The sequence below is a fragment of the Triturus cristatus genome, chromosome 7, assembly GCF_964204655.1.
Source record: "Triturus cristatus chromosome 7, aTriCri1.1, whole genome shotgun sequence".
Classification (NCBI taxonomy): Eukaryota; Metazoa; Chordata; class Amphibia; order Caudata; family Salamandridae; genus Triturus; species Triturus cristatus.
The window spans coordinates 428,401,133-428,421,541 of record NC_140590.1 but is presented as its reverse complement, the minus strand read 5'-3'; the positions used below and the strand labels follow the sequence as shown (position 1 = coordinate 428,421,541).

General features: G+C 41.9%; 1 protein-coding gene across 1 annotated transcript in view; it reads right to left on the bottom strand.

Annotated features, from left to right (window-relative positions):
* Positions 1-2,255: 2,255 nt before the first annotated feature.
* GLP2R (glucagon like peptide 2 receptor) overlaps positions 2,256-20,409 on the bottom strand; it is an 883,434-nt gene continuing 865,280 nt past the window's right edge. Inside the window, exons 11-13 of the mRNA XM_085616722.1 lie at positions 19,273-19,411; positions 16,176-16,217; positions 2,256-3,480 (exon numbers count right to left, since the gene is read on the bottom strand). Of these exons, the coding sequence (XP_085472848.1) occupies positions 3,157-3,480; positions 16,176-16,217; positions 19,273-19,411 (505 nt within the window). The 3' untranslated portion in view covers positions 2,256-3,156. The remainder of the gene's footprint in view (positions 3,481-16,175; positions 16,218-19,272; positions 19,412-20,409) is intronic.

The window sequence follows — 20,409 nt, the reverse complement described above, 5'->3', positions numbered from 1 at the left end:
GCAGTGAAATCAGCCCCCTACACGGCGAAATTCCAAAACGCCCGGTAGTCAGTCCAGCCCTGCATGCCGCACAGTTAAGGCACATTTCCTACCTTTTACCTACACCGCACCCTGCCCATAGGGCTAGCTAGGGCCTACCTTAGGGGTGACTGATATGTAGTAAAAGGGGAGTCATAGACATGGCAACCATATTCTGTGCCACGTCAATGCGGCAGTAAACTGCTCACGAAGGCCCTGCAGTGGCAGAGGCCTGAGACAGGTTTGAAAGGCTACTTTGGTGGGTTGGGCAAGCAGCGCTGCAAGCCCAGCAGTCACATTTAATTTACTGGCCCTGGGTATATGAGATACCACTGTACAAGGGACTGATAGGTAAATTAAATATGCCAAACAGGTTAAGACCAATCTTAACAAGTGTACCATGGAAATCACATGCACTTTAGCACTGATCAGCAATGATAGGGTGCCCAGAGTCATAAAATCACCAACAACAAGTCAGACAAAATACAGGAGGAAGGCAAAAAGTTCTGGGATGACCCTGCAAAAAGGGCCTAGTCCAACATGCTCCGAAAATTACAAATTCCAATTTTTTGAGATTTTGCCTCCCTTGAGTTTCGAATGTTGTGGTCAAAAGACCTGGGGCTTCATCCGTCTCCCAAAGGCGAAGTAAGAAGCTTGGACATAACATTCAACAGTGACCTTTTCTTCAAACCACAAATAAGGTCAGTCACATCTATATGCTTCATATTATTGAAATCCTTAAAGAAGACATAAAAATGTATTCCAGGACATACGCATAAAACAGTGGTACATGCCCTGGTTACTACAAGGTTGGAATAATGGGGAGAGGAGTTGGCCTAACGGTTAGGGCACTCGACCTCGGACCTGGGGGAACTGGGTTCGAGTCTCGGTTACGACGCTAAACCTCCTGTGATTCTGGGCAAATCACTTAATCTGCCTAACAAAAAAAAAAAATATGACTGTGTGTCCTCATGTAACATAACTGGTGCTATGTAAAGCGCTCTGATACCTGATTGGATTCGGGTCAAGTTCGCGCTATATAAAACTCTGGAAATACTAATGTATCATATTTCGAACTTCCTGTAGGGCTTCTAAATAGGCTTCAGTTGGTTCAAAATGAAACAACTCGCCTAATTCTGAATAGCCCAAAGAGTCAATCTTCCAGGCAGAACCTTAAGTAGCTGCATTGGCGCCCCAATAAATCAAAGGATTATATAAATGGCCCTACTAATCACCTTTAGAGCACTGCATCAAACAGGTGCTCTCTACTTGCAGAGACGATCATGGAAATCTGCCCCTAATAGGGCACTTTCTTCCCCCAATCAGGGTGTGACCCACATCCCGAAGGTACACAAGGAAAGGAGGACGATCCTTCTCCTACCTGACAGCCAAACTATGGAACTCTGTGCCAAATGTTCTGCGAGACGTAGAGTCTGCGACGTCTTCTGAATCAGAATTGAAAACACATCTGTTTGAGGAACTCATAGAAGAGATCTAAAAATCATGAGGTAGGAAAGGTGTGCTCCCTGCCCAGTGCAAGTTGCAATGACATATATGAATGGTTTGTGACTACAAATGCAGTCTTAAACCACTGATCTGATTCTGACCCCTGAGTTGGGGTGGTGTCTGATTCACAAAGGAAAAGCTGTCCCTGTGGAAAGTTTACCCATCGGGACTCATGTGCACGATCCTCCCAATGACTTGCAAAACAGGAAACCTTTTCTTTACCTATTTCTTTTTTGTGCAAACTCTACTTTATAATCCATTTTAGCATATAAAAAATATAAGTTCAGGGACAGAAATATACTGTCTCTTGCAGGTCACCATCCCGTCATTCAAGCCAATTGCAGCTAGCAGAAAAATAAGACCTGACCAAATGATATTCATTGGCCTGGTCACTTTGCAACCCTCTGCGAATGGACAATGTGAAATGTGACCTCTTTGTACATAGGTAACAAAGCAAATTTCATCCCTATTTTCAGACCTTTCTGTGTGCAATTTTCACTTCCTGGTTTGTGAACATGTAGTTACACATTGGGCTCCAAATCTATTGGCAGGTTTCCTTATAACTATTGCAAAAGTACTTGGTTCATGGCACAGAACTGCCTCTATTCTGTCTTTGTAATGAAAGCCGATATATGCAAAACTGAAGTAAAATATATTTCGACAAAAACTGGTCAGAGCTTTGGAGAGAATTGTATGACAAAATAAAATAAAAGATTCTCACATTCATATCATTTATAGTTGAAATCTTTATTTCCTAATCAAACCATTACTAAAAACAGAGCAGCACATTTCAAATCTATTAATTTCACCTTTGAACAAATGAAACGAGACATGAAGATCAGTGAAGGCTGGGTGTTATGTCTTTAAAGACGCATACCCCACCTTTTATTTAATTGAGGTTTGATATCGTTCCTGTAAAGCTCTCACAAGAGCTAGTGAGCTGAATAAACTTTGAATGAAGGTGCAAAAACAACGACAAAAGTCACATGTGATATTCATCTTATATAAAACATAAAGGTAGTCTCTAACAAGCATTGCTTTACCGGAATAATTGAAGACATACATTCTCCTAGTTGATGGCTCAGTGAAACCAGTCATGTTGGCAGTCAATGTGTGGACCCCCCTGGAAACAGAGAGAAGTGTTCTACCTGACAGCTGCGTCCAATAAAGGGGGAAATCACTGGACGCAGATTTACAACTAATCAATCCACTCAATGTCATTGATGTAACGTCACTTGCAGTGCTGAAAATCTGGAAAGGATTATTCCTTCTGGGCCTACGTTGGGCACTGCTGGTATAGGATGACACCACATACTGTACAGGATTTGGAACTCTTGGAGAAAAGATAAAAAAGGGTGGATATAAACATTCACTATAAGGGTGACAAGGCACTGTAGGAGTTATCAGGCCATAGTCACTACCCTCTGGTTTTAGTTTGGGTTACACATGCCTTTTTTTGAAGTTATAATTTTGACAGTAAATTTACTTTAAAAATAGTACATATTGTGGGAGTCAATTTCAACAAAATAACATTATTTGGCGTTTAGCACACATATCGTAGTTAGCATATTTATAATCAAGCAATGTACAACAGAATGAGCAATTGTTTTGAAATATACCAGTTCATATTTTTCATGTTTCACTTTCCTCAAATACTTCCTCTGTGGTCTCCCCACAAGTTAAGCCCCCGTCGCTGCTTTCAGAGAAACTTCTCCTGCTGTAATATTGCACGGGAACATTGTTCTGCGAGTCGGAGACCACATTCACAGTCACGTGTATGAGCTGGACGCTGGAGGGCCGCTTTACTTTTACATAGAAAATGCTGCTATCGAAATATTTCTTTTTTTCTTTGGAGCATTTCTTCAAATGACTGCTTTTCTTCCCGAAAAAGCAATCCGCAGATGGGAAATAGTTTGATAGTAAAAGTGTCCACTGTTTTCTGAGTTCAGCCTTCACCTGTCAGAAGACAACATGTTATTGGATATGTAATATTTGTGGTACACAGGCCGACAATAATTACAATGAAGCAGTAGGAAGCCATGATTGAGCCTGTATGTGACAATCTCCATCCATGTTAAAGGCAGAGATGTTTGGCCTAGTTTGACAAGAACTGTAATTACGTATCACTAAAGATTATATTCTGGTAAGAGTGTATTTCACTAAAGATTATATTCTGGTAAGAGTGTATTTCACTAAAGATTATATTCTGGTAAGAGTGTATTTCACTAAAGATTATATTCTGGTAAGAGTGTATTTCCTTAGACTCGATTGCTAAAGCAAATACTGCATAATACATTTCACTGCACTACCTCAGCAACAGTTATCCAGGGAGTCAGCACAGGGGTATTCATGGACATTGATACACTTACACTTTTTTATTTTATTTGCGATTTGATTTTTTAATGCAAAGAAATACTGAGATTCACAACTTCAGAATCGAAATCGGTAAGTGTAAAAGTTCATTTCTACATTTACAGTGGTTTACCTACATTCCCCCAGCATGGCTCCAGGCCAGCAGCCACAGAGCGGGACCGAAAACTCCCCTATGAGCTGACCAGCCCCTGCAGATTTACAAGCACAGCAGCCATCCTTCGTACATTATAGGAAGTATCACTACGAGTGCCCGGTGAGTCCTTGAGCGGGCGGTTCTTTTGCCTTCGTAATTTACATACCACATGCATTGGACTGCATAACCTTGTTGGTTTAACCTACCTCACAGTGGAAGACTCATTGCTCGGTGTCGACCTCAAGTAGGATGAAGGGCAGTCTCTCATAGGGGCATGGACGCTGTAATTAAGGGCGTGGCCTAACACACTTAAGCTAAAAATCCGTTCTTAGCATAGTGTGCCGCCCCACTGGTATTTTGCTGCGTCTGTCCATTCATTCAGATATATAACACAACAAGAAACATTACACCTACAACAAGCCAGGGCTACTGACTTTGTCAATGGTTGTAAATTGTAGAAGATAAACAAGCAACAACTATGACTTCGTTGTATATAATATTGACAATGCTTCCGTTTTTGTGGGTTGGTTGTGGCTAAGGCTAGAGCTGATGACTTTCGAGCTGAGGAAGCAGGTTCGAGCCTCACGTTGGCTCAATCAGCATCCTGTAATTCGAAGCAGGAATATGTCCTTGTGTAATGTAACTGGTGCTCATGTTTGCTCCAAGTTTGCACTGAAAAATGAGTCTCTTTGAAATTACACCAAAAGCAGTGACGGATGGTATTATTGCAGAGTTAACCTTTTTTACCTCCACCCTGAAGGTAAAAACGGAGAGCTTGGTAAGGCACCTGCTTTTAAGAACTGCCGGTGCAGAACACCGGCAGGACCCGGCCCACTTAAAGTTCCGGTCGACTATAATTTTATCAAATCCTTTTTGAAATACGGAGTCCCTACGTTAGTTGAGACATTGACTATCTTCACAAATACTTTTGAAGAACTGTTTGTACACTTGACTTGACCTACAACCACAATAAAGATTATCTCAATAACAGCACTTACAGGAACATTTATGTAACATGTTGACTCACACGGTTAGTGAGATATTTTAAAATGCCTACCACGTGCACTCTCTAAGCAGGTACGACAGTAGGAAACGTGCGTGTGTGTTCTCAAAACAGGACTTCTAATAAATGCCCATTCTCATATTCATTCATGTTTTCAGCCTGACATTTTACCATGATTACCACATGTACTCTCTAGGAGTTTCAACTAGGTACAATGTTAAGAAACACAGAGGCGTGTTACCGACCCTCACCCATTCTTGAACTCACACTTCCTAAGCAACAAGAGCTTTTTTTTTTTACACCCAGGTGGGTGTTTCAACAAGGGTGAATAACATTGCTCAACATATTTTCTTTTTAACTCCACGCAGAATATCCAGCTGAGCGCGGGCCCGTTCCAACAAGGAACGCAAACGTTTCACAGACACGCAAAGTTTGGCATCTTCATTGCTCGAAAGTGAAACTCACATGACCGTACCTTTCCAGTTTTCCGTTCGGCTGCGTTGTTTTTACCGTTTGACTTCATTTATGAACATTGGGGTTTTGCTCACATGCAGAGAGCATCTGCCGTACGATTTCAACATAAGCATACATTACATGCAAGGGCCACCTCTCACATTTTTGCTCGTTGTTATCTATCCCTTAACCATCCCACTGAGAATCAACAATGTTTGCTCATAGTGATTTGGTCGTTCCCAATCATTAGCACAGTCTATTGACCGATTGACTCACGTGTATACATATGGGACCGGTCTCAATGGCTTCCATTGTTTTATGTTGGATTACTGAGGTGCATCGCTTGTTTCCCATTGTAATGCTGAGTAGCAGTACACTGTTTTACACATTACTTATTGTATCTTCACCGAGGGTGCAAGCTTGCAAATGGTTTATGTTTAGAAGTGGGTTCTCACTGCGACCAAGAGTCCTCTGACATGCACCAGGCGGCTTTTGATCAATTACCTGCATAATTTTAATGACACAGCATATGTCTGCAGTTACTTGATGAGTCAATTACATGCGAGATTTGTATGTATGTTCGCATTTGAAGCACATGTTTACTGTCACCAGACAGCGAATTGAATGTGTAATTTGCATGTTTTTCCGCAACCAACCACGTCGAATAGGCTTCATACTGTCCATGGTATACCTCATGTAACCAGCGACAGGCATGTGTACAATAATGAGCATCAGCGAATTTAACTTGCATTGATTTGACCATCGAACAATGTTCTGTGTTATTTTATATACATCTCTACACATCCTCTATTTGATTAATAATGTTTTGCAAACAATCTATTTTGATTTTTTCTAGTATCTAATACCCCTGATGAAGGGCACCACCCAAAATGCTTTGGGATGTATAAAATAAAGAATTTATGTATCCATGCAATAGAGTAAATATATTTGCAAAGAATAAAGTGTTGATAATCAACAGTGCAGTTCATAAACTTAGTTGGTGGATACTTTGTGAATTGTTTAACGAAGTGGAGGTGCAATCTTAGTTTACTTTTCAATTCAATTTGCTTCTACGTTGAATACCAATCCCGTTTGGGACCAACAATGGTGCATTCAGGCGATGCTGTTCCCGAGATGGGGGAGCGCTAATTTGGCTATTAAGTTACACCATAATCAGAAGGTGATACCCTTTCGCACACACCCAAATCTTGAACAATTGATCATCCTCTGCAGTATATAAGGAGTGCATTGCCACATTTCAATTTTTTGAATGTTGTATGGCTGTCATGTTCCTATATCTTATCAAGGAGTATAAATTGATCACAAAGGTGCAATTTGGCGAGTTTCTTGAGATGCAGTTTTTCAAGTTATTTACATGCTTTCTGGCAGTATGTTGGTGGACAGCTCGGGCTAAATTTAAGTGCTGAGACAGAAATATAAGGTTGGCTCTCTGTCACAGTCTGTCCCAAGCCCATACTGGGGATTTACAGTGCCTATTTAGGCCAAGGGGCAGCAGGCATAGTAACATATCACTAAATAAAGATGCTGTGATTGTATGCAATCAGATTCTATCGGTTCTGGGTCCTGAAAGGGTTTAGGGGAATGCTAGTAGTGTATATATATTGTGTCTAGGCACAAAAATAATAATGCAGCTTGAAATCTGGCACCAGTAGTAGCACAAATATTTCCAGGCCAGGCAAACAATATTCAATCTCAACCTATTACAAAATGCTTTGGTAAGAAATTATGAATAAGTAGATGTGTTTGGGCAAGATAACCATTTTTAGGTCTCACCTTGGCAGCGCATGCGCTGCATGCGCTGTCTCATTACGTCTCGCCTTGGCAGCGCATGCGCTGTCTCAGCGAGCCATAAAGTAATCTATATGTTGAGTGAAACTCTGCCTATTGGCAGCTAATATGTGCTGCTGCTCGCCCTTTGTTTAATATTGCATTGCTCTTTCTTATCTTGCTTGTGGTTGGTTCGCGATGCAAAATGTCACTTCCGTTGTGCTGCAGTTTTGCAGGAAGCAGCACTGACGAACTACTGTTTAGTTACGCTGCTGGGCTGTATTAGTCTATTTAGGGACTACTTTTTCTCAGCCCGGCTCCCATTTTATGGCTGTCGTTTGCTTATACTTGCTTACGGAGGTTTTGCCCTCCCCAAGCCCCCGTCAAGCTCCTCAGTTCACTACGACTGGCATGCCGCGGCTCCCATTTCACGGCCGCCGTTTATTTATGCTTGTTTTTGTATTTTTGCTGTCTTCTGTCAACATATGTGTGTGCCTGGCTCTAACGTGGCTGCCGCTCCAGACTCGCCCCGCCCTCAACCACAGTGCCGGGGATGCCCATGCCCCTGAGGACCGGGGGTGCATGCGCCGGCAGCCGAGTCACTGAGGAAAGGCTATGAGGGCAGCGCAGGCCGCTTTTTTTTATTTTGGCGCCTCCCCCGACCCCATGTGCGAAGGTGGCAGGGCTCACCAACCGCAAAGGTGGCAGGGCTCGCCAACCCTGGGATGTACTCAGCTAGCGCTGCTCCGAATAATCTCACTCAGCGTCCAAGGGGGAGGGGGCGTTCTGCTTGCGAGTGTGGTTGTGAAATAATAGATTTAGAGAAAAAAATTAACAAGCAGACAGAAGAAGGAGGTGGGGCTGCCGGTCGACAGCAGCCTAACATTCTCCCTCTTTCCTAGACTGCTCCATCTTCTGTCCAGTCTGACATGTCCCCACAAGAGTCTGACAGTGACATTTTATTCTACCCTTCAGTTTCACAACCTCCCACAGAGTTTGATACTCAACCTTCATTGATTCTGATAAGCTTTCCTCTCACCTACACCCCACCTTTTTTCGTGGTTGGCATCTTGCCCTCTATGCCAATATATTCTGTCTCTTCTAGTAGCCCCATCCAAGATAAAGCACCTATATCAGTTCTGAGTCCGATAAAGACACCTTCATGAGTTTTAGGACCCCCTGCCGCTTATCCCTTAACTGTGGTCTAAAAGCTTTTGTAAAATTTGCTGAAGACCTAAAGTTCTACAATTCGTAGAGAATCGGCCAGTCAGCACTGTCACATCGACCATGTGACACAGATGCAACGCATTTGAGTTCATTGTGGCCAGCAGAGCTCTCCTGTTTCCTAGCACCATGCGTGAGTTGATCGTCTAGTCCAGCTGTTTTACTTTATATTCTTGGACTTGTAACCCCAATTTTATAATGGAATTAAATGGGACTATAAAGTGGAATTTTCTGGCACCACTAGTCCCAGAAAAAAAAACTAAAATCTGAAATTGATTAGGTATTTACGCATGTGTCAGCAAAACATAAGAGCTTGGGGCCCACCTTTATCCTGTGTGACATTCTCCTCCTGTCCCCAAGCAATCTTTCTTTGACTTGACAATCTTTCAGATAGTACCATAGCCCCTTCTCAAGTCCGAATTCCGTTCACCTTCCAAAGTCTGTGACCCTTTCAAAAACTAGAACTACAGTATTGCCTCATGTCAATTTGTGTCTTTGTTTGAATTTAAAAAAGCTGTTGTCTTCCCAGAGAATTACATGTTTTCAAGAAAAATGTAGGTGCTTTCCGGGTCATTGTTTGCTGAGGCTTCTTTCTAGTAGCTATATATAGTACACTTTCTCATGCTTTAGTACTAAGTTGGCTCATCACAGCTCCATGGAATTTATTTAAGTTATTTATATAGCAAAGACATTATCTGCAGGTGTTAGTTCGTTTTATAAGAATTATCAAGTTATTTATGAATAAATAAGTTAAATAAGGGCAAACCACCCATCACATTTATAATCCTAAACAAGCATTTGCAATGCAATAGGTCTCACATTTTAGAAACGCTAACGTACTTGTATTATAAATGGCAATGCCTTTTATTATTGCAGGTTATTTAAACACATAAATAAAAGGTATTGTCATTTACAAAGCCAACAGGTCAAAATCTCACAATTGCGAGACCTATTGCATTGCAAATGCTTGTTGCTAGTGCCAGTCTGCCTATCAATGATAAGGGAAATTTGATATCTAATGATTTGGTCTTCGAATTCAGTGATCATCACCCGATTATTGTTGTGCAAAACCATATCTGTATATCTTCACATCTGTATCTCTTCTAATCCAGAAACTAAGGTACATCAGGGTAGGTGCACACCATTTTAAAGAGTATTCCAGGATCCATAGAGGCCTGGACAATGTTATGGGACAAATTAGCTATTTTGCCAGTTGCTGGCAATTAGCGAAAGAGTATCATATCTCAGGAGTTCACTAATCAGAGGCAAGACATTTACTACAATATCCCAGATGTAAGGCGTAATGTCATCAGCTTACAGCAAGACTATGAGGTGTATGAAAATTAAGCCGATACCCTGTCTGAGTGATGCTGACAATCTGGTAGAAAGTGTTGATGTCACTATTGCAAAAAAGATGGGTAGGGTTATGGGCATCCCTGCCGAATGCCCATTGTAATGTTGAAGGTTGGTGATATCATCCATTTTGCCAAATATGGGCTGAGGATTCACTATACAGGAGATTCATCCAACTTATGAAACCTCCATTGAACCCCAGCGATGCCAGCAGCCTGAAGAGGTACTTCCACTCTGAAGAGACAAATTCCTTTCTGGCATCTAAAAGTCTAGAAGAAACACAACTTCATTCAACTGTGGTTCCAGCTGGTGAAGGAGAGCAAAAATTGTGCGGTGATTGTGAGATTTGGAGCACCTCTGTATACATCCTAATTGGTTTAGCCAAATAATCTTGGGCTGCAGGGGCAGTATTCAATTGGTAAGGAACTTGGCTACAATGTTGTTGCTGATGTTATTTAACAAAAGATGGCTAAAAGTGTTGCATTTATCTATTGTTTATATGGCTCCAGGAATGTGATAATTAACAAGTCTCTGCGGGTAGGGTGGGGAGTACCAGTTTCATATGATTCCTTGTAAATAGGCAAAAGCCATGGGGCTAGTACGTGGGTGAACATTTAATAAAACTGAACCATTAGCCCACCTGCCCTGGTGCTCTGTCACTGGGCAAACTGCTAATTACTTGCATTATTTCCTCAGTGGCTTTAGGGACATTTAGTTATTTCAGATGGGCGTTATCTAGGCGGACTAATTCAATTGTGTCCAAGCGGGATTTCATCTTCCCTTGGGGTAGATTTGTCTGCTAAAGGCAAAAATAGAATATGTAGCGATCCCTCAGAATATTAGCAGCCTCATAGGCTTTCGGCCCATCTTTTAGACGCACTCTGTAATATCCAAGTTGGCCATTGGTTGGCATAGCTGACCAGTAATGTTCTTTCCAGTTCCTCGCCCTCCTTATATCTCCTGGGTCTCGCTTCACTGTTTAAGTAATTAAGCTTGCTGTGTGCCACCTCACTTTCTTCATCTAGTTTGTCCCATTTCATTGTAGTATGTTCTTTTCCAGAGCCAAGAGTTCCTTCTCTAACCGTGCAAGTCGATTAGGCTATCTTTTAGTATGGCAGGTTGTGTGGCACCATAAATAGCAACTTTGAAGGCTTCCTACGGTGTGCAAGCACTGCTGAGAGACTGTTCTTTTAGGGAGAAATAATTTAGGTTCTTTAGCCTAATAGGTTCTCTAAATATTGAGTTTTGTAGTGGTCCCAGGGGAAGACAACATGTAAACACGCATGGTCCAGATCGAACATCAAATTATAACTGCACTGGGGAATGGGCTGAGAGGGGTTTGAACAGATGCTCATGTGGTAAGCCCATGAGCTACTGCCGCTTGTGGTGAGCCAGTAGTCTATTCTAGACTACGAGTTGCGGGTGGAAGAAATGCATGTTCACTCCTATGCATTCAGGTGTCAAGTCGTCCATACATGAATAATATTGTTGTCAACCATAATCTCAATCAATTGCATTGCTGTCAGGGGGTGCAGTCACCGCATTGCGCCTGTTCTGTCATGTACAGAGTCAATCACAACATTGAAGTCACCTCCCTCCCCCAAGATGATGACCTGCAAAACCTTAAGCCAGATCTCACAAATGAATTTTGGTTAGTCAATGTTTAACCCGTAAATGCAGACTAGAGTCACAGTTTTATTCAGCAGCACCGCATGGTTCAGAATATTTCCCGGCTCACTATCCAAGATCACCTTTAGAGATCATAGAGCAAAGCCTTTCCTAAACATAACAGCTACTCCCTGGTCATAGGAGGAGTTAGATATTGTATATTTTGTACCTAACCACTTGCCATGCAGTATTATGGGTTAGGTGGGCTGCTGCAGAAGACCAATGTCTGACTCATATCTGTGGAAACGTGCAGAGCCTTCCACAGGTCATCCAACTCACAGATGTTCCAGGTCATAAATTTAATTGTCATCTTTGACATTGTGAAGGTAAACTGGAACCATCACATTGATTCAGACATGCTAACTTGGAATCCTTGGTGTTGTTCTCCTCTAAATGTTTGCCTTCAACCCTCCTGTTTTTCTGACTTTGTTTTTGCTGGTTTAGGACTCCGTACACTTTACCACTGCTAACCAGCGTTAAAGTGCTTGTGCTCTCTCTTTTAAACATAGTGGAACTAGGTTACACCCAATTGACGTATTTAATTCAGTTGTAAGTCCTTAGTAAAGTGGTACTGCCCATGCCCAATGACTGTAAATTAAATGCTACTAGTGGGCCTGCGCTACAAAAGGATGGCCGTAGTGCGGATGTGCTGTTGGTGCACCGAAGGCTTACCTAAGGCAAGACCGTCTGCGCCAGTCTGCGTCCTGACCGCGGCCAGCGCCACCACTATGCTGGTAGCAACACATAGGTTTGTTCTTGAATCACATACACTCAGACAGACCTACTCAAGCTGATACCCTTAGATAAGCAGTGCAACAGCCCAGGGATCATAGACGCTTCTGGTCAATTCTGCTGCTGCTCCTGCAAGACGCTGACCCTCCCTTTAAACCTTAGAGCCAACGATAAGAGGGAGGAGCTGAACACCAAAAGGCAACTAAAAGCCGTATTAATAAATGTCCCCTCTTTATATAAGCATGCCTTAGACAGCTACAACCTGATTGGGCAGGATCAATTAGATGTCTCGCGCCTGATGGAAACTTGGCTAAATGAGGACTCCTGTTCCGACCTACAAGTGGTTCTCCCCCAGAATACACCTGCATACACATAGACCAAGTTGGCAAGAGGGGGTGGTGGAGTTGCCATTGCTTTTAAAAAATCACTTAAATGCACCATTTTCCAGGTGGAGGACCTTGTTGGTACTGAAGCCCTAGGTTTTATCATCTCCTATTCCATCCAATGCTCTTTTGCGAAAGTCCTGTTATATCGTTCCCCGGGCTATGTAGCAGATTTTATTAATTCCATATCACACGCATTGGGCCCTAAAATTATTCACTATGCTAATTTTATGATCTTGGGTGATTTTAACATCCAACTAGACAACCCTTTAGACAACGCTGTAGTGAAACTGACTGAAGCACTGACTGATGTAAATCTATGACTTTAAAAGGACCCACTCACCAAGCAGGCCATACTATTGATACAATTTTCACTAATACCTCATTAGATCTAGATAGACCTACAGAAGTCCCATGGTCGGACTACTTTGTTTTACCCTTCTCTTGGTCATGTTACCCCTTCAAACATTCAGGAAGATTGGGGCCCACCACCAGAAATTACGCATGGGGTAAAGTCGATATTCCCCTTTTGAAGGTGACCCTTACAGCCACCAAACCCAAACTAATAGGCAATACTATGGCTGATAAAAGCAAAGTTAACAACTGGCCTGTAGAAGCCACCTCTACAGTTGCCCCTACAGCTAATATTAGAACCCCTAGAGCTAAGCCATTTGCCCCATGGTTCACAAGGGAACTGATGGAAGAGAGAAAGACTGTAAACTTCTAGAATGCGCATGGCGGAAACAATACAATTCTTCTGACAAAAAGCCACAAAAAAGTGGCTGTTAGCATCTACCACACCAACTTGAAGCTGGCTCACTGCACCTTCTAGGCTAGTATAACCAATAAAGCCAACAACACTGAAAAATTAATTTGTACCATTTTATCTGGCTTTACAGACCCTAAAAGCACCGTACCCCCCATTGACTCTAGCATTACTCTATGCTCTAAATTAAGCACTTTCTTTGAAGTCAAAATTCAGAACATTCAGGACAAGCTTGTTGAAATACAAGCTAATTAGCCATTAACCACTGTTTGCCTCTCAGTGCCCCATGTCCAGGGCTAACTCACACAGTTTCCCCCCAACAGTCGAAGATGTGGAATGCTTACCCGCTAAAAGAAAATCAGGTTCACCCCTGGATCCTTTTACCCCTCACATCACAAGCCTCATAGTGGATTGTTTAGGACCCACTTTTCATAATCTTTTCCGTACTTCACTACACTCAGGGATAGTATCCACCTCATGGAAAAAGGCAAATGTCATCCCCCTGCTAAAAAAAAACAAATGCAGATCGTAATATTCTCTCCAATTTCAGTCCTTTTTCTCTGCTCTCCGGGGTCTCTAAGATCATTGAAAAAATTTGTTAATGCAATTCAGGGACACAAACAATCTCCTACACCTCTCACAATCAGGCTTTAGTACGGAGTCCGCTTTGATGGAAATCACAGATTCCATCAAATTCACCCTGGAGTCTGGTCATAATGCTGCACTGATTTTATTTGACACGATCTCACACGAGATCTTGCTTCATCGCCTCACCCATATTGGAGTGGAGGGGAAGGCTTGGGCATGGCTAAGGTCCATTCTAGAGGATAAGGAACAGGCAGTCTGGCTAAAACCCTACTTCATCCGAAAACTTAAGTATGGAGAGCCTCAGGGCTCTGCCATGATCCCCAGACTTCATAATATATAGAAGAAGCCATTAGTATACCCCATCAATACTTTTGGCATCCATGTCATCTCGTATGCAGACGATACGCAACTTCTACTGACCTACAAAAAAAATGAGTCAGAGACAAAAGCAAATTTTGTTGTCTATGTGACATCCATGATCGGATGGCTGAAAGCAAATTCCCTGCAATGCAACCCTGATACAACTGAGGTCCTGCTGTTTGGTAACAACCCCCTACCCAGCAGTCTGGAGCTTGACCTACCAACTGCACAGCACCTACTTCCCCAGCCGAGGTGGCTAGAAATATGGGAGTTCTTATTGACACAAACCTATCCCTCAAGCCCCAGATATCATCTGTGGTTAAAATCGCATGCTGGATCCTAATATGTTTTAAAAAATTCCTTAAACTCCTACCTTGGGAGGCCAAGAACACTGTGGTACAAGCTCTGATCTTAGCCAGACTTGACTATGCTAATATCTTATACATAGGTATCCCAGACTACCTTATTCGGAAACTACTTAAAGGTGTAAAACATAGTCTTCAGCCTCTTGTTTTAACTTCAGAAACATGCCTTGATGTCTCAGTTTTGAACTGGCTTTCAGTGAAGAATAGAGTTATTTGGAAAGCTCTGATGGTGGTGCACACAGCCTTCTACAGGATAGGCCCTAAATATTTATGGGAAAAACTGACCCCATACTGTCCTAAAAGATTTTGAGGTCACAGTCAGCTAATCTGTTGTCTATCCTATTTACTAGACAATAGAAATAGAGCAGCTTGACTTGCTCAGTACAGGCTGCAAAACTCTCGCCCTCGGATGTACTCCTGACAAAAACAAATTCCGCAAACTACTGAAATCCAACCTGTTTGAAGACTAAGCTGGTTTTCCTCTCCCTTCAGCTTTATGCCTAGCGCCGGGATACTCTTGTAGTAGCTGTGTGCTTTACAAATCCCATTGATCATTTATTCATCCATGTCTCAGGCTTGCCATTGCAACCTGTGTGTGCAGTTTTACACTGCCATTTCGGCCTGGCAAAATAAACTATTTACAACCAAGGTCCAGCACATACACTCCTGACTTACAATACTCAAAAGACAATGTGCTGTTCCTAAAAATGACTCGGGTTAACACCATTGACTGCCAAGCCATGTCTTCCCTGGACCGGAAACAAGCATCCTGGGACCAGTTTCGGGTTCATAACCCTCATCAGCCAGGCTATCTTGAATCTAGTGGCAAAGTGAGCAAGGGACCCACGTCGGGGCATAACCTGCCAACTCAGGGCGAACACAGCGATCATCCCCTTTGGTATCGCTTTGTTCGCCCTAAGTTGGCAGCGATTCAAGATAGCCTGGCTGATGAGGGTTATGAACCCGAAACCGGTCCCAGGATGCTTGTTTCCGGTCCAGGGAAGACATGGCATAATTTTATATCGCCGCCTTGTAGACATGCCCCTTTATTCTCTAAATCTAAAGCAAACACTGTGCTAGTGAACAAGGTTTTATGATCCAATGCAATGATCTCATTACTTTGGAACAGACCACTCCTTAGAATCTGCTTTGTTAACCATGATCTGCAGACTACCATAGAGGTCGTTTTTTTCTGTACAGCACTCTACATGATTACCTTTGCCATTCCCCGACTTAGGACAAATAAGGATAGTGAGTTAACTGCTAGCGGGATCATGTTTTTATTATTTCATTATGGTTATGCGTTTTATAATAAAACAACTGATTATTTGTTGGCATTTTACCCACCAAAACATAAAAGAGAATCGAAGAGCAAAGAGCGGTACAGTTTAATAAAACATTGCAGCAAATTTATTTCAGAATTTAATGTTGAATTTACTGGACGATTGAGGCCATATCTTACCTCATTATTAGCAAAGCAGTACAAGGTGGCCACAACAAAGCCCTGAGGAAAAAAAAAACACATAAGGCCTATTAAATGAAATACTTACAGCATTTAATACGGCTGCGTTATACAGGTAATAATTCATAACTCGGTACATACTCCATGTTCATTTCTATGGAAAACGGCAATCCCTACGTTTATAAAAATAATAACTTGTGTATATTGTCCCTCTGCCATTCTAAGAGCTGTTATGATTACTCAATTTAATTTTACTCATTTTACCCAGCTCGGGAAGAATGGGAGAGCGGACTATCATTGCTGAGAATATCACATACGACCTGAATGCTTCAACCATGACCACTCGGCTCTCTGAGCTACGCTGCCCACTACTCCAGTTCTCAAAAAAAGCCTGAAGACCTCTTTGTTGATTTCTTTGTGTAAAACACATTTTTTTTGGTTGCACAGGTTCTCAGCGAATTGTCTTGTACCAGATCTGAAATATCTTTTGTCATTGCATGACACAGCCTACAATATAAATAAACAAATATACTTAGGCGCTATGTTACAGTTTCTCTATAGAAAACTGCAAATATCAGTTTGTCTAGTGTAATTGAATAGAAGCGAATGAAAGAGGGATGATTGTGGTAGTTATTAGATTGGTGCTTTTTACTTAGATTTTTTAAACCACACACAATAAAATAAATATGTTAGTATCATTTAAGGGTTACTAGTCCAAGCTTTAATAAATAGAAACTTCATGTTGATGTGTAGGAACACGTAGAATACCCAACCCCACTCTTCATGATTATCTTTCTTGATTACTTATTTTGAGGACCTGCCTCTGAACCAAGAATCCCACTCTTCCTGATTATCCAATGTGTGACCTCTCCTCCGTTACACCAAGAGGCATTAGCCGTGCTTAGTTTGTACTGGTGTTTCCAGGTGGTGGGCAGCATGCCTTATTTCTCATTATCAGACTTTGACCTAGAGCAAGAGAGAGAACGACAGAAGTGGGAGAAGAAGTACAAAGACAAAGATAGAAAAACAGTGAAAATGGGAGAAATAAGGGATAGAAAAGAAGCTTTAAGAGTGCAATGAAGAGATTTGATGTGTAGGGCGCTACAAGAAAGAGTCATTAGGTGGAGTCAAAACAAGGCAGCCGTGGTAGTTGGGAAACCCTGTGATTCTGAAATACTTATAGTGTGAGCCTAAGGAATATGTTGGCCTCTGCACATACTTGTTACCATATAAGCACTAGGAATAAGTACACGGGACCCCATAATTCCCTGCAATTGGACCCAAACATCCTGCTACAAAGCTCATGAAAGAAGTCTGGTAAGGCTTGTAATAAAATAGAGAAAATTATAAGTAATGCTGAATACTATTAAAAATCTAGGCTATATTTCCATATCTCAGATAAGGAGATGTTTAGAAAAAGGGACATGTCACTCTAGATACATTGACACCCACCTTCATACACCAAGCCCAAGGCAGGTCACCTCAACCTCAGTGGAAGGGCAAAACAATAGTACTACTATATCTAAAGAGAAAGATAATTTAAAAAAGATTTGGTGTGAAACTTCTACTAACCTTTGAGCAGACATCATGATTACAATAAATAGAAAGTTCATTGTAAATGTCAGGAGATAAGAAATTAAGTGGACTTCTAAACCTACAAGCAATTAGACCTTTTCTGATTGACTGACGATTTCAGGGACACTTTATTCCACAGAAGAATGTCCATTATGAACAGGGCATGCAGATAGACAGCCTGAATATAGGTCCATCCTGTAAAAACTGAAAATAAGTGTTGTCAAAGCGGCAGGATGACTGTAATGCTAAAGCCCTAAATACAACAAGATGATGCATGGATGACTTTTCAACCACTCACTCCCAATCAAAATCTGGGTTTAATCCATTGTTCTTTTGCTCACTCTGCCACCCCAGTTTGGACGCAGCCACATGCGAATCAGTCTTGACCCTGCTCCTCATGTGAACAGTCCAGCCCAAACTGCCAGGCCAGGTCCTCCCTGTCCCAGAAACAAGCATCCTGGGACCAGTCTCGGTCCTGTTTCTCGACCGTCTAATTAATGCGTCTGAACACTGTCTGGTCACATTCCTACATTTCATAAACCTTCCGTAATACATGCTCCCATATGGAAACAGGAGGTGTTTTTCATCCCTGCACCCTGTGGCAGGCACCTTAAGGTGTCTGCCACGGGGAGCAGGGATCAACAGGGGGGCACAATAGGTGCACATTTGGCCCCCAACCGGAGGCCGTACAAACAAGGGGGCCCTGCTCGGGGCCCCCAAACATGCTTTCTGACATGGTTTCCATGTCGGACAGGCCGTCATTTAAACCATGCCAGAAACCGTGCATCGTAATCCTAAGGGCGAAAAGGCCCGCCCTTTGGGATTACGAGCCGGTTCCTACAGGCCAACGGGCTCCTTGAGCCCATCGGAAGCCAGCCGGAATGACCGACCAGTTTAGTTTCCGACAGTCAGCATCATAATGCGGTGGTCGGAAATGAAACAGAGCAGCCGATTTTGAAGCGGCCCGGAAGGTGGGCTGCATTGTAATCGGCCCCTTAGGGTCTAATTTACACAAATGTGACTGATATGAAACCTGCCTTATTACAATTGCAGTCTGATATAATGCACTTGTAATAAGGCGGTCGCTATATGTTACCAATTCTATCAAACTCTAAACTAGATCCCTAATTACTTGCTGCTTACTAGAAATGAACATTACATTTGTAATCCCTTCTTCTGACAAGAAAGATTGCAGGCCTAATCATTTGTGGTAATATTCCTTGCACTTCTGTTGTTACATGCGTGCATATTTGCACAAAAAATCTGAATTCAAATATGATGCAATTTGCGACTCGGAAAATCTAAACTCTATAATATATTAGACAGTTGATTGAGTAAACATAGCACTAAGTAAGTGATGTTTACGATTTTGACAAAGATCAATTCAGACTGGCAGGTACTGTGTAGATTCACCTTTTTCTATCAAGTTACACAATATAATGGAAGGTATACTTCACTGCTATAACCAAAACATAAGCTCTGTGGATGAGTTTTACATTTTTAATACAAAAATAAACCATACCTGAAAAGAGCTGAGAGTTAATTGCACGAAGAGTCTTATATGCTTTGAGTGCCCTTCAATCTGATCATCCGTGATGAATGTATACACAATTTCATGTATACCCAGCAATGGAATTAACACTAGTGTTGATCGAGCGAGCCTGGACAAATGGATAAAGTCAATGCAACGTCATAGAATATATTTTAAAATAACAAAGCAAGCCAACTCAACACGCAATAATAATGGAAAGGATGTACATTGCAAATACGGCAATTATAATTTAGTTATAGAAGTGAAACGGAGCTGAACTTTCAAAACAAAATGTTTTATCAAGGCATGCCTCTGGCAAAATAAATATTGGTGAGGCTGTACCAATGCAGCATGCTAATGTCAAAAGTCACAAACGAGGAAGGAGTGGCAAATAATGAATGTTCTGGAAACTGAAGTGTTGGGTTTTTTGGGCAAACTTGAATGCAGAAAAGACTGATCCTATTCAAAGTTCACTGTGGAGAGTGCTCAAGTGACAAGACACTAGCAATTCTATGGACCTGAACTTGGACAAGGTGTAAGGTGGTATAATGCTTGCAAGGCTGCTGAGATATACAGAGTGTAGCACAGATATCGGGAAGTAGTAGGAAAGGTTCTGAAATGATGGAGACTTTCACAGAGGGTACTTGGTTTATGCTCAGTTATTTCTTTTACACAAATGCGCAGAACTTCATAAAGACAGGGGCTAGATGTAGAAAAGAATAAAACAGCATCAGACCGTATTTAATAACAAAGTTTGGAAAAGTCACACGGTATCACATTGTAAATGTATGCGGAGAGCCATTGGCTTTGTTAATCCTCTGTGGTTTTGGCATAGTTTATGCTAAAAACATTGCAAGATGATCCCTCATGTTTATTTATTTTAAAAGTTTTATATAGCGCTGCTAGACCCGGAGGTGTCAGAGCGCTTTAGATGAGATAGGACATTGTTTCAGAACATTGTTACATAGTTACATCAGTTTCAGTAGCGCCGCATAACATAGAAAGGGAAAACAGTATAACATAGTTACATGAGATTATTAAAGCATAGAATAACATAAAGTACTTCAGGGGACACAGAAAGGTCAGCTGGAAAAGGAGAGGCAGACAAAGAATCACGGAGGGAGGGGC